This window comes from Pristis pectinata, chromosome 17 (assembly GCF_009764475.1).
Source record: "Pristis pectinata isolate sPriPec2 chromosome 17, sPriPec2.1.pri, whole genome shotgun sequence".
In the NCBI taxonomy this organism is placed as follows: Eukaryota; Metazoa; Chordata; class Chondrichthyes; order Rhinopristiformes; family Pristidae; genus Pristis; species Pristis pectinata.
The window spans coordinates 5,614,101-5,629,387 of NC_067421.1; the positions used below are offsets into that span (position 1 = coordinate 5,614,101).

General features: G+C 46.6%; 1 protein-coding gene across 1 annotated transcript in view; it reads right to left on the reverse strand.

Annotated features, from left to right (window-relative positions):
* smpd4 (sphingomyelin phosphodiesterase 4) overlaps positions 1–15,287 on the reverse strand; it is a 72,504-nt gene that overhangs the window by 14,232 nt on the left and 42,985 nt on the right. The window contains 6 exon segments of the mRNA XM_052032484.1: positions 809–910; positions 913–1,013; positions 1,938–2,102; positions 3,717–3,828; positions 6,588–6,678; positions 10,318–10,463. Coding sequence (XP_051888444.1) covers positions 809–910; positions 913–1,013; positions 1,938–2,102; positions 3,717–3,828; positions 6,588–6,678; positions 10,318–10,463 — 717 coding nt within the window.

Sequence of the window (15,287 nt, forward strand, 5' to 3'; positions counted from 1 at the left end):
GAGCCTGGTGCTCTGAGCAAACCCACTCTTGGTCCTGAAGTGCTGAGATTTAGAAATTCTCATCATCCCCCACCCCCAAGGGTCTGTCCCTGCAACCCTACCCCCTCAGGTCAAGAGCCACTACGTCTATCCACAAAGGACCCCTGCACCCCAGCTCTGGCTTCCTGTGGCCCTGGTTTTTGTTTTCATTTCTACCACTGGCTTCAACGTGCCCACCGGTCCCGGAGAAGGAACGCAGGTTGGTCAGTTGAGCACCAGAGCAAAGTGTTGAAGCCAAAGGCAGCAGCTGGTTCAGTGAGAACTGGAGATCAGACTGCACCTAACCAAATTCTGGGAAAGTGTGGGCAGCCAAAATGCTTAAATAATCTCAATGAAGGAAGAGAAATTGGGTCCATCTAATCACCATTAGGATTGATATAGGACCAAATGGACAGAGACCGAGGGTTCATCCCAAACACCCCTGGACTTCAACAGAAGCTGATCAACAAATGTGTTCCGTTAAAAGTCGAAAATGTTCAATCAGAAAGGTGAAGACAAAATGGACGAGATTGGGACAGGAGACACCTCAATGTCCATTGCTTCAAATCCCAGCACCCCAGGGTGCCCATACTGCAGCAAGAGCAACTGCCACAGCAGGTCCCCTAGTGGATGGTCGGCTCTGGAACCTGTACCCCGTCACCCTACTTGTTCTATTACAGCTTTTCACTGTATCTCGGTGCATGTGACAATAATAAACATTACAGCCACGGCTCCCTCTCCCGACCTCACCCTGCACACACCGACCCACTTTGCCGAGAAGTGAACTCACCAGGCCCCTGACCTCAGGACCAAACATCTGCTTGTACACACAGTCCTGCCCCTCCAGGTTGTAGACATGACTCTTCACTCGGAAGGTGGTTTCCACCACGGGGAATGCCAAGTGGACATGAAGCTGCTGCCAAAGGCTGGAGAGGCATACACACGGTGCTGCCTTGGATGGTGCATGGGGTCAGGTTCCATAAACTGACGCTCAGCTGTAAGGCAAGGTACATATCAGAGGTTTGCACAGAGAAGGAGGTTACGGCGAAACTACATTCCCCGTGGCTCAGTGAGAGCACCTTCACCAGAGGCAGTGTGTCAACGTGCCAAGTCCCACACCAGAAACCTGGACACGAGCTTGGCCGACACTGTCACTGCTGGGGGAGAACTGCATTGGGCAGATGTACGTTAAAAGGTGAGGTGACACAGAAGATACCATAAGAGCAGCAGACTCCTCCCTGGGGTCCTGACCAACATCCTGCAGCCAACATCACTGACATGAATGACTTGCTAAGTTGCTCACTGGTGTCTGTGGGAAGCTGCCCTTCACTGGCTGCAAAGTGTTCACAATGACCACAAGGTGTGAAATGCCAGCTCTTTATTTCCTGGTGGGGTTCAGTGTCACAGTACAATTGCAATGGGCTGCCAACCCCCAGGTGGATGGAGTTTCCCCAGAGGATCCTCTCAAAACTGAACTGCCCAGAGACCTAATCCAGTTTTCTTGTGATCAGGCCTAGCTTTACTGCTGTCAGTCTTGGTGTACGGGTTCCACAGGCACACCCCATTACCACGGAGGCAAGGTCCTGTGGGAAGACATATTTTGAGCATTAATGAGAGGTGCAGGGGTGGGGGAGGCAGGCAGAGCTACAGTCAGTGACGCCACGAAAAGACATCATGAGTCTCACCCACACAGAAGAGATTGAGCATCGTTTCCAACGCCGTTCGTTCAGAGCATTTATATCCACTGAACCTCTAGAACTCTTGCCCTGGGCACCTTGGTCACAGATTTAAAACAGGTCAACCGGGGGTGGGGGGGGTGGTGGTGCTGGGGAAGAACTGGCAGAGCTGGAGAAGGCATGGGAGGGCAAACTGGTTGGAAAGGAACGGGCTCTACAACGCTGTTGCACAACACTCCTTACCTTCCTTGATCATGTCGGCAAGGTTGGGCTGGCTATAAACCTTGGCCACTCGATACACCATCAACGCATTCTTGGGACTGACAAGATCAGTGCGCAAAGCTCGATTCAGGAAGCTTTGGAAGAGCTTTGTGAACATCAGCAAGTTGTCCCTGTACAAAGGAGGCCCTGTGACACAGAGAGCAGGGTTAGGACAGGATGCAGGGCAGTGGCACCAGGCTGTATCCACCTCAGCTCAGCGGTTCCAGGGCCGACACACCTCCATCAACAGTTCCAACTGCACCATACACAGAGAGCCTTCAGCTTCACAACTGAGGGGAGAGAGGAGGGGTACCAACACTATATGAGACTGCTGGGAAGGATTCTGGCTGCTGCCAGCGGTCTGCACTGGCAGGATTACGGCAGGTTACGTCTCCTTTCCCATTAGTGGTGAGCTGAGGGAGCTCTCCACAGACTGTACAATTCTGACCCTTTTCTTGCCACTGACTTAATGTTTACAGGTCAAGGAAATTGCCCGTCCTGTACAGATCTCAGTGGATTTCCCCCAGGGAGCATCCTACTGGCAACCCTGTGATGGGGTGGTGGGTAGGAGAGGTTAAACAATAAAAAGGGTGATGGTGTAAAATGGAAGGTATTATCAGGGGGCAACCAGTGGGTCACGCTGGTGGAGAAGGGAGAAATAACGGAGGCGAGGAACAGCCCTTAACTTGAGACATTGACTCTGTTTCTAGAGTCACAGAGATACAGAAAAGAAACAAGACCCTTCAGCCTGAGTCCGTGCTGACCATTTATCCCAATCCTCCATTGACCTCATTTTATTCCCACTACTAAAACTACTTTCTCACTCGGGGCAATTCACAGTGGCCAATTATCCTACCAACCCACACGTCTTTGGGATGTGGGAAGGAGATCCTGCAAACGCCACACAGACAGAGACCGGGATTGAACCCGGTTCTCTGGCGCTGTGAGGCAGCAGCTCTGCCAGCTACACCACTGTGCCCAGTTTCTCTCTGTACACTTGTGGACAGTCCTACTAAGATCTTTGTGCATTTTTTTTTTTTTTTTAAATTTGATCACGGGATTGAAGGAGGAACTGGATCCAGATGGTTCAATCAATAAAGTAACCACAAGCATGGCCTTTAGCTTCACTGAAAACACATAGCTGGAGGACATAGCTTGTCACTTTCAGTTTAAGCTAAGTTAGGAAGGCATCTTCATTCATATCTGTGGGCAGCTGTGATTTCTGTGCTTCTGAGACTTGGACTATTTACAACAGGCATTTCAAGACACTAGGAAAATACCACCAACACTGTCTCTGCAAAATCCTCCACATTCACTGGAAGAATAAGTGAACCAACATCAGTGTCATTCAGTCAGCTACACTGGGCAGGTTCGTCATTCAACTGTCTGCCACCGAACTCCCAAAGCAGACATTATTCTGAGCTCTGTCACAGGAAGAGATTACCAAGTGGACAGAGGAAGAGATTCAATCAAGAGCCTCCTTGAAGAAATGCAGCATCCCCACTGACTCCTGGGAATTATGTTCACTCAAAGTGGAGGAGCACTCAGAATGGGATTGAGAACTCGAGAGAATGGGAAGCAGAGAGGCCTCGTGTAAGCCACATCTTCTACCTACCCACCCATCAGCTGCAGAGTCTGTTTCCTAGCTCAGAACCCACAAATCCAGCGGAAGCAAGTTACCCTTCATTCAATGATCCCCAGGGGACTGTCTATGGAGGAGTGACAACTGCACTTATCCTACCACCCTGAACTGAAAGGCACCATGGATTTACCATTTGTCAGGTACACTGCGATCTACAGACTCCATCATGCCGAGTGGTTTCTCTGCTGCGTACCTCCATGGCTGCAGGTAGCTGAGCCAAGTTTCCAAAACCTGTGGAACATCAAAGTTAGTAAGGTATCATGCAAACACACTCGTAACCGAACGACCTGCCCAAGTGGCCACCTGCAAAGGCAAGCTGCTGCGAATGGAAATAACAAATTAGGAGAGGTGAAATAGAGGCTTACAAAATGATGAGGGGTATAGACAAAGTTAATGTGAGTAGGCTCTTTCCACCTAGATTAGGAGAGATAAGTACGAGAGGACACAGCTTTAGGGTGAAAGGGGAAAGGTTTAGGGGGAACTTCTTCACTTAAAGAGTGGTGGGAGTGTGGAACGGGCTGCCATCTGACATGGTAAATGCAGGCTCACTCTTGAGTTTTAAGAATAAATTGGATAGATACATGGACGGGAGAGGTCTGGAGGGTTATGGATTGGGTGCAGGTAAATGGGACTAGCAGAATATAGTTTCGGCACAGACTAGAAGGGCTGAATGGCCTGTTTTCTGTGCTGTAGTATTCTATGGTTCTAAAGTGCTTGCCCTGTTTTCCCCAGAGACTGACCCCATTCTTCATAAAAAGCAACACTCATGAGGGGTGTGTCATTGCGGCACAGTTAGGGAGCACTGTAGCTGGAGACAGTGGTTCACATGATTGAGGGGGTTGTCCTATGAAGAAAGAATGTGAAGACATTCTCTGGAGTTTAGAATAATGAACTGTAATCTCTCAAGATTCTTAAAGGGCACGAAAGACTGTTTCCCCAATGTGGAAGGTGTGAATTGTCAGAATTCTCCAGCCGTGAGGGCTCTGGATGCTCGATCGCTGAGGGTATTTAAGGCTGAATAAGGGATATGGGGATGGGACAGGAGGGTGGAGAACAGTAGGAAGATTGGCCAGAACCTTGTTGAATGGGAGCGGGGTGGATGGACACAAGCTTCTACTGTAATGTTCTTAGCCTGCTATCTACCGCAGCAACCCAGACACACAGCTTGTTCACGGCAATCGCGGGAAGAATTCGTCTTCCTGGTTTGCAAAGATGAGTTTTATTACATGAAACAACTTGCCTTCACCACAGTTAAAGCAATGCCTGGGGTCACATGGGGTCCAGGGAGAACTGGCTAATTGGATACAGAATTGTCTTGACGGTAGGAAGCAGAGGGTGATGTTGGAAGGTTGTTGTTCGGACTGCAGCCCCGAGACTAGCGGTGTTCCCCAGGGGCCGGTACTGGGCCCTTTGCTATTTGTCAGCTATATCAACGATTTGGATGAGGATGTACAAGGCATAATTAGTAAGTTTGCAGATGGCACTAAAATAGGTGGTTTTGCTGACAGTGAAGATGGTTCAGGATCTACAGAGGGATCTTGATCAGCTGGGTAAGTGGGCTGACGAATGGCAAATGGAGTTTAATTCGGATAAGTGTGAGATGTCGCCACTTGGGAAGACAAATCAGGGTTGGACATTCACAGTGAACGGTAGGGCCCTGGGGAGTGATGTAGAACAGAGGGACCTGGGAGTACAAATACATGGTTTCCTGAAAGTGATGTCGTAGGTAGACAGGGTGGTGAAGACGGCTTTTGGCATCCTGGCCCTCATCAGTCAGGGCATTGAGTATAGAAGTTGTGATGTTATGTTGCAGTTGTACAAGCTGTTGGTGAGGCCGCATTTGGGATAGCGTGTTCAGTTCTGGTCACCCTGCTATAGGAAAGATGCCATTAAGCTGGAAACAGTGTAGGTGAGATTTACAAGGATGTTGCCGGGACTCGAGGGACTGAGTTATGGAGAGAGGTTGAGCAGGTTGGGATTCCCACCCCCCCCAGTCGGAGCATAGCAGAATGACAGGTGACCTTAGGGGATCACCCCTTATTCTGCTATGCTCCAATGAAAATTTAGGAGGTGTATAAAATCATGAGGGGCATAGATATGGTGAATGCCCACAGTCTTTTTCCCAGGGTTGGCGAATTGAGAACTAGAGGGCACAGGTTTAAGGTGAGAGGGGAGAGATTTGATAGGAACCTGAGGGGCAACCTTTTCACCCAGAGAGTGGTCAGTGTATGGAAAGAGCTGTAGGAAGAAGTGGGTGAGGCAGGTACAGGAACAACATTTAAAAATCTACTTGGATAGGTACATGGATAGGAAAGGTTTAGAGGGAAATGGGCCAAACGTGGGCAAGCGGGACTGGCTTAGATGGGCACCTTGGTCAGCATGGACCAGTTGGGCCAAAGGGCCTGTTTACGTGGGGTATGACGCCCTTCAGAGAAGCAATCAGACATGGATGTGGAACTAAAGGAAAGGATGGTCCTGGAAGTGACCAGAAGCTTGGTCAGAAGGACTGTCTGAGAGTTTTGTTGGTGGAGAGGATGAGTAGTGCAAGGGGCTAATACAGCCACAGGGATGGCTACCAACAGGTCAGTGGGTATGGAGGTAGATAGACCACATTCAAACTCCAAATGGAAGCTTTAAGTGGGGCTGACAGGCTGTAGGATTGGGAGGAGTGCATTTAGACATTTTAAAGTTTAGGTGTCCTAGATATAATGCACAACTTAGTGCATCTCTTGTTTTCCCATCCAGTATAGCAAATGCCTACAAACTGCAGCGGTGGGAAAGTCACTTCCCAGCATTAGAATATGGTGCAGTTAGAACTTTGGAAAATAACCCACTAACTCCAGTGCCAGTTTCTACAATTTAACAGCAGCACAAGTTAGACTTTATAGGAATGTTAATAAGAATCAGAACAACATTGTGAGCTGAAGGGCCTGTACTATGCTGTGATGTTCTAATGCTGTTGTAAAATTGAAACAAAGGTCGGAACGTACAGCTCTAAAGGAGGCATCCAGAGGCCAGTGAGTGAAGCACTGCTGCAGGAATACGTAGAGATTTTGCTGAAAGAAGCACGAAATCACTGACCTGCAAAAAAAAACAAATCAGGACAAATTAGTTCTGCACATTCATCACGGCGAGGAAGGAGCATTAAAAGACAGCAACTCTGCTTTCTATCCATGTGCTGACACCTTAAACCTGCAATGTGACTTCTTCAGCCCGAAGAGTGAGAATGCAATGCATGCTACTAATGATCACTAAAAAATAACCATGGTCTGAATATTTCAAAACGTCTTTTCAAAAAAAAAATCAGACTTTTTTTTTAAACTATTATACTTGACAGCATATTAGCTGTGGTGATACAACAGGTTCACTTGCTGCCTTTACCTATATGGGCCTAAATGCAACTCATCCTTCAACATGGTTGACTTTTAAGTGATCCAGTAAACCACTCAGAAATACGAAACAAGGGCAGTCTGACTGAACAAGCCCAGACCAAAGTTCAACCAAGGTACTTAGTGGTACAACAGTTGCTATAATTGTGGGTGGTAATCTGTCAATGGCATATTCAGCGTGGTCGCTGGCAATGGAGCTGCAATCAACTTAAACATTAACTGCATCACTTAGAATGAGAAATTCACCAGAACAGAGGCATTTGTCTTTGTGTGGTAACAACTCCAGGACACTCAGAAACACATTAGATGCCGCAAGAACTTCGTATTGGTTTATTACTGTCACATGTACCAAGATAGTGAAAAACGAGATAGCAGGCACGGTAGTGCAGTGGTTAGTGTAACGGCTATTACAGCGCCAATGACCCGGGTTCAATTCCGGCTGCTGTCTGTAAGGAGTTTGTACATTCTCTCTGTGTCTGCGTGGGTTTCCTCCCACGTTCCAAAGACATACAGGTTAGGAAGTTGTGGGTATGCTATGTTGGCGCTGGAAGTGTGGCGACACTTGCGGGTTGCCCCCAGAACTCTCTACGCAAAAAGATGCATTTCACTATGTTTCGATGTACATGTGGCTAATAAAGAGATCTTTGCATGCCATCTGGAGAGCTCATTATACAAATACATTGAATGCAGAAGGTAATGTAGCAGCTACAGAGAAAGAGCAGTGCAGGTAAATAAAATGTAAGGGCCACGACGAGGTAGATTGGGTGATCAAGAATTCATCTTTAGTGTATAAGAAGTCCATTCTAGAGTATGATAACAGCGGGATAGAAGCTGTCTTTGAGCCTGGTGGTAGGTGCTTTCAGGCTTTTGTATCTTCTGCCTGACGGGAGAGGGGAGAAGAGAGAATGTGGGGGTGGGAGGGGTCCTTGATTACATCGGCTGCTTTCCTAAGGCAGCGGGGTGTAGACAGAGTCAGTGGAGGGGAGGCTGGTTTGTGTGATGTACTGGGCTGTGTTCACAATTCTCTGCAAGTTCTTGCAGTCCTGGGCAAAGCAGTAGACGTACCAAGCTGTGGTCCATCCAGATAGGATGCCTTGTATGGTGCATCTGCAGAAACAAGATGGTGCCGGAGGATGGCAACTCTTTGCAAGCTGATCCCAGCCCATCCTCTCATTACATTATAATTATTCTACTCACTTACATCTCAATTCTAAGTCTGTCAGAACTTCAATGGATCAAGGCAGCAGGCTGATAATTTCCTGTGCAACTAGGAAAAGGCAATGAATGCCAGCCATGTTAACAGCATCCACGTCACGAGCAAACAAGCCTCAAAATCCAAACACCAGCAAAGATTTGTACATTAGGAAACTCAGTCCTTCAAATCCCCAAGTCCTGAAGCCCATTCCTTCAAATCCCCAACTCCTGAAGCCCATTCCTTCAAATCCCTAACTTCCCAACAATAGCCAACTCTTCCATTAATACATATCCCGTGACACCTCAACACTCCTACAGGTGCCAGTACAAACTGGTTGATGGGACAGTGTAGTGGTGGCTTTACAGGGGTGCAGTAGGGAGCACTGCTGCCTTACAGCTCCAGCAGCCGAGATCCCGTGTTACTTGTGTGGAGTCTGCATGCTCTCCTTGTGACTACATGGGTTTCTTTCAGGTACTCCAAGGACGTGCTGGTGTTAGGTTAATTGCCTGCTGTAAAGCTTCCCCTCGTGTAGGGGAGGGTGGTAGAGTAATCAGGGAGAGTGAGAACAATAGCTTACAGGGAAGTAGGGGGTTGCATGGTTGGGAATGGTCAGAGCCAGATCACCTCCTTCCCGTTAAGAAAATCAAAAATGTAAGAATATTAATCAATAACTAAGAGTATAACCTGTGCTGCATCGGCCCTGGGAGAGGGTGATCTTTACACCTGCTGCCTAAACACAACCACTTTCTTTGCTGCTGGTGACTTTTCCTTAATATCTCTTCCTCCAACAACTTACTTCGATCTTCTAACCCTTCTATTTCCTCTCACTCTACCCCTGTTGTGTTCCTTCTGTGAGCACGTCTACTTTCAGATAGCTGCGCCCTGCCTTACCCTCTGATCAAGGGAGGGACATTTAAGTGTGCTACGTTTCTTTGATGCAAGGGAAAAAGGGATCAGTCATCGCTCAACCACTGATCGGCTCATGAAAACAAACTCAATCAGAACTTTCAGGGCAGAGAGGTGGCAGGAACAGACTGCAAGTTGGCAGCAGATGAGCTGTACAGCTGGGGAATGCCAGGCGTGTCTGGCAGGTGCTTGCATTAGACTCTTCCAGACTGGGGTGAATGGAGCAATGAACCTATGTGGCATCATGCCGCTAGGACCTTCGTAAAATTTGGCTGTGGAATCCAGTTGGGTGAAGTTCTACTTCTTCATATTGTGTCTGAAGTATTCCCACCCATTCATGGCATTTCTGCAGCACCACATGTCAGGTGATCGCAAGTATTAAAGTTCCACAAATGACCAGATACAGCAAAACGCCGATAATCTGCTTTCCAGCCATTTGGAAATTCCGACGGTTCGGCAGCTGGCTGACCAGATGATGTTTGCCGATTTGCCCAACTCACCAGGGCTCCGCCTCCTGTACTCCCTTCAAACTTACTGGGTTCACTAGAAAAATTCAGTGGAATACCATGTAATACCTAAAAAAGAGTTCAAAGTTTGCTGTTCAGAAAATCTGCTCGTCTGGCACCAAAGGGCAGTGGATTATCAATGCTTTACTGTAATCTGCGTTGGCAAATTGGGTTCAGAAGGTTGCTCTTCAAACTGAACACAGGTATCTTACATGAACAAACAGCAGTCTACAGAACCGTGCAGTGGTTATTTCAAAGAGCTCAAGTCAAGGGATACTCAGGGTCTGGAATCTGCAGCTCAGGATAGAAGAACACAAATGAGGGCCAGGCAACTAAACCCTGAGAGATATGCAGAGGGAAAGGAAATAAATTGTTAACAAATCCAACTCTGGGGATGACAGGATGGAAGAGACAGAGGCCACAATACCACACAGGGGCGATCCCAATCTCATCAAAGTCATCTAGCATTAACTACCACTAAAATGGCAATCTTGTTCATTGTAAACAGAACTCTGCTACACCCATTACCATGAAACAACTTGGACTGGTTTCAAATTCAGAACTGGAATGTAATTACAAGTTTGGATAGTTTGATAAGGACACTGTTGAAGCACCTTTAAAGTAGGTACAACCTGTGGTGTACCTGTCCTGGGAGGTTTTGACCCTAACAACTGCCGCCTAAAGAGCCACGTGCTCCATAAATCTCTTAAAACAGATGGCTAACCTCTTGAAATCCTCCAATGGGCTGCCAGTGTGAGAGTGAGCCGAGGGCGAGGCTTGCTCCTGTTTGATGCTACTGGAAAACCAGTGGAGATGTTTGATCAGCAGCCTCACCATTAGCACGTGCTCCTCCGACGGAGTGAATGGTTCCTAGCAAACAAAGGAAAGCACGTTAGAAAATGTGGCTGCCATAAAGAAACCCAAGTTAACACAAGAACATGATGAGCAGGAGTAGGCCAGGTTCCCCTCCAGCCTACACCACCTCCATTCAGGTCAGGGCTGATCTTCTACTGCTGTCACTTCCCATCGCTATCCCCATCACCTTAGATTCCCAGATTATCCATCGATCCATTCTGAATTAACTCAGTGACCGAGCCAAGAATTCCAAAGGTTCACTGCCCTCTGCTTGGATAAATTTCTCATCTCAGTCCTGAACAACCAGCCCCTTATTCCGAGACTGCGACCCCTGGGTCTGGACGCCTGAACTAAGGGAAGTATCACCCCTGCGTCCACCTCGTTGAGCCCCGCAAGAATTCTCTGACAATACCACTCGTTTTCCCCAAATTCTAGAGAATGCAGGCCTAGTTTGTTCAATCTCACCTCATACGGCAAACTTAAAGAACTAAATCGCGTGAATCCAGATTACACTCCCTCTTTGACATATATTCGTTTTTAACATAAAACAGAACTCCAGATGTGGTCTCACTAAGGTAATATATAATTGCCATAAGATATTTTCACTACTGCACTTAATTTCTCTGGTACCAAAGGTCAATGTACCATTTGCCTTCCTAACTACACCTTGATGTTAACTTTGAGTCATGCGTACAACAACACCCAGGTCCCTTTGGGCAGTAACATTATCCAACCTGTCACAATTAAAAAAAAGACACCACTTCTTTTGTTCTGTGCGCCAAAGTGTGTGACCAGCCAAACAGGACCACCCTCGGTGACCTCAGCCGTAATGAGTGTTACCTGGCACGGGGCAGAGACAGAGACATCGCCCTTCTGCAAGGCCGCCATTTGAGTCTCACAAGCAAGAAATTCCCCGGTAAAAAGCAAAAAAAATTCCAACACAAATGTCAAATCACCCTCTAAAACAATTCAAAATAAAAGAAAAATCACAAGACGTTATACTAACATGAAAACAGAGAGCCCGGGATTAGTCTTGGATGGACAAGGAAAAAAAAAATCACATTGGCATTGATTTGCAGCAGAACATAATGTTCCCACTAAATGCACAAACAGTTGGAGATCACCGACAGCACTACAAACAGCGGCTTTTCCCAGCTGGACCTCAGGAAGATGCGCTGTGTTGGTTGAGCATAGATTTCTCCCCCGGGGTTGGGAGGGAACAGACAGGAGCAGCTAAATTAAAAACGCAGGATTTCCATATCTAAATTTTCAAGAAAGGTATGCCTTGAGACAGCCTGTGATCAATACCCTCCAAGAAAAATGCCGGGCTGAAACATACAGATTTATAACAGCAGAGTGCCAAACACCACAAACAGAGCCACATGGTAAATAGGTTAACCAATACTCGTGTAAATTAAACCTGAAACATTACAAACTATACAAAAGAATGTTGTGAAACAGTGGTCACCAATCCTCAAAATCTTAATGCTGAATACATAGAAACAAAGAAAGCCTCAGGACTGAAAGAGATCTGCCAGCCACTCAGGGTTTTCTCCTCGGATGAGTGTTTGCTATGATGCTATACAGCCCCCTCCATCGACTACTCCAAACCAATGTGTTGTTTCTCAACAGCAGCCCAAATTCTCCTCAGGTTAAATTCATATTCTATTGTTCTGCAGACCTGTGCCAATACTAACTGGATTGATCACAGTTTGAAAAAACTGTACCTTGCTATTTTCAGGAGTTGTTTCATTTCTGTGTCTATACAAAGGGTATGCTCTCTGTACAGCCCATATCCTTTCTTAGCAGTGGGTTCCAGACTCCACACAGTATTAAAGAAGCCTGTACATTTGATAGACATTTTAAAACCTCAGAACATCCCACTGTTTTCCAGCCAGTGAAGTATTCTGTAAATGAGCTGAAGGCCTGGCACTTATTTCTGCAGTGGCATTGGTTGAGTGATGGTTGTTGCCCCGGACTCCCCCGTTCGGTGAGATCATTTGGTGGGACTTTTCAAATCCAGAGGAGGGGCACGAGCCTTGGCTGGGAACACCATTAACCCTTTGGCTGATGGTCCCATTCCCGTCCCATAGAACACTACAGCGTAGAGAAACAGGTCATTTGGCCCTACTAGTCTATTCCAAAACGTTATTCCGCTAGTCCCATTTACCTGCACCCAATCCATAACCTTCCAGACCTCTCCCGTCCGTGTATCTATCCAATTTATTCTTAAAACTCAAGAGCGAGCCCGCATTTACTACATCAGATGGCAGCTTGTTCCACACTCCCACCACTCTGAGTGAATTTGTTCCCCCTAACGTTCCCCCTAAACCTTTCCCCTTTCACCCTAAAGCCATGTCCTCTTGTACTTATCTCTCCTAATCTAGGTGGAAAGAGCCTACTCGCATTAACTCTGTCTATACCCCTCATAATTTTGTAAACCTCTATCAAATCTCCCCTCATTCTTCTGCGCTCCAAGGAATAAAGTCCTTACCTGTTCAATCTTTCCCTGTAACTCAACTCCTGAAGACCTGGCAACATTCTAGTAAATCTCCTCTGCACTCTTTCAATCTTACAAATATCCTTCCTATAGTTAGGTGACCAGAACTACACGCAATACTCCAAATTTGGCCTCACCAATGTCTCATACAACCTCACCCACACACCCAACTCCTCTATTCAATACTTTGATTTATAAATGCCAGGATGCCAAAAGCCTTCTTTACAACCCTGTCTACCTGCGACGCCACTTTCAGGGAATTATGTATCTGAACTCCCAGATCCCTTTGTTCCTCCGCACTCCTCAGTGCCCTACCATTTACTGTATGTCCTACCTTGATTTGTCCTTCCAAAATGCAACACCTCACACTTGTCTGCATTAAATTCCATCTGCCATTTTCTGGCCCATTCTTCCATTTGGTTCAGATCCCTCTGCAAGCTTTGAAAGCCTTCCTGGCTGTCCACTACGCCTCCAATCTTAGTATCATCAGCAAACTTGCTGATCCAATTTACCACATTATCATCTAGATCATTGATATAGACAACAAATAACAATGGCCCCAGCACAGATTCCTGAGGCACACCATGAGTCACAGGCCTCCAGTCTGAGAAACAATCATCCACTACCACTCTGTCTTCTCCCACGCAGCCAATTTCGAATCCAGTTTACAACCTTTCCATGGATACCTAGTGTCTGAACCTTCTGAACTAACCTCCCATGTGGGACTTTGTCAAAGGCCTTACTAAAGTCCATGTAGACAACATCCACAGCCTTTCCTTCATCTACTTTCTTGGTAACCTCCTCGAAAAACTCCACAAGATTCGTTAAGCACGATCTACCACGCACAAAGCCATGCTGACTATCCTTAATCAGCCCTTAGCTGTCCAAATACTTGTATATCTGATCTCTCAGAACACCTTCCAATAATTTACCCACTACTGATGTCAGGCTCACTGGCCTGTAATTATCTGGTTTACTTTTAGATCCTTTTTAAACAATGGAACAACATGAGCTACCCTCCAGTCCTCCAGCACCGCACCCGCGGCTAAGGGCATTTTAAATATATCTGCCAGGGCCCTTGTAATTTCTGCACTAGTCTCTCTCAAGGTCTGAGGAAATATCTTGTCAGGCCCTGGGGATTTATCTCCCTTTATTCATTGTTAAGCATCAAGCACCTCCTCCTTTTTAATCTCTATGTTCCATGACACTAGTGCTTGTTTCCCTTCCTTCCATATCCACGATGCCAGTTTCCTGAGTAAATACTGATGCAAGAAAACCGTTTAAGATCTCCCCCATCTCCTGAGGCTCCACACATACTGCGCTGCTCTTCACGTTCTGCTGGGGCACCAAGCATGGGTTTGTGATCAGGGTTCACGTGACTGACTGCACCGCTGTTGATGGCACCCATTTTCTTTCCAATAATTTGAACATTTCACCAGAACATAGTTCCTTTCACACTGCTCCTTCATCACTTCAAACTCCACCCATCATTCAACTGTTGACAATTTAACCTTATTTCAGATCAGATTCCTGTCCTTTGTCCTTGGACATCTGCTCTCTACATGCACCAACCCCCCCCCCATATCCGTCCTTCACCCGGTCTCAACCGAAAACTTGTCTTGCTTTCTTTTCCAGTTCTGACGAAGAGTACTTGACATAAATGTTGACTCTTGCTCTTCCCACAGATGCCGCCTGATCTGCTGAGTATCACCAGCATTTTCTGTTTTTATTTCAGATATCCAGTGTCCGCAGTTTTTCTGATTTTGAAAAATATTCTTCAGAAATCTTTTCTATGGTCCCTGTCGTGTATAATCCAGAGATAACACCTCTTACTCTTGAATACCTTTAATACTTCACTGATCAAATGTACAAGCTTTGAGCTCTCATCCTCTGGTTGAGGACAAAGTATTGGGCAGCAACAAGGAAACCAAGCTTATCTGGAAGCAGCTTTGTCAGTGGAACCCAGAGAAGTGGAAGCAAGGCCAAGAAATAGGATTAATTATTTAAGTGTTGATAGCCAACTGTGTTTTTCCAACACTGGGTGTTTTCTTGCAGTATTCTTTAATCATCAGCCCATATATTGCACATTTATGACATTGGAGGCTATTTGGCCCATCGAGTCCATGCCAGCTCACAATACCATGCTTATTTGCCCAGTAACCCATTCTCTCTGACATACCCATTAACTACCTCCCTATACTAGGGACAACTGACTGTGCCCAATTAACTGACCAAGCACATCTTTGGCGTGTGGGAGGAAACCGGAGCACCCGGACAAAACTCACTGAGAAAACGTGCAAACTCAGCACTGACAGCAGAGGTCAGAATCCAATCTGAGT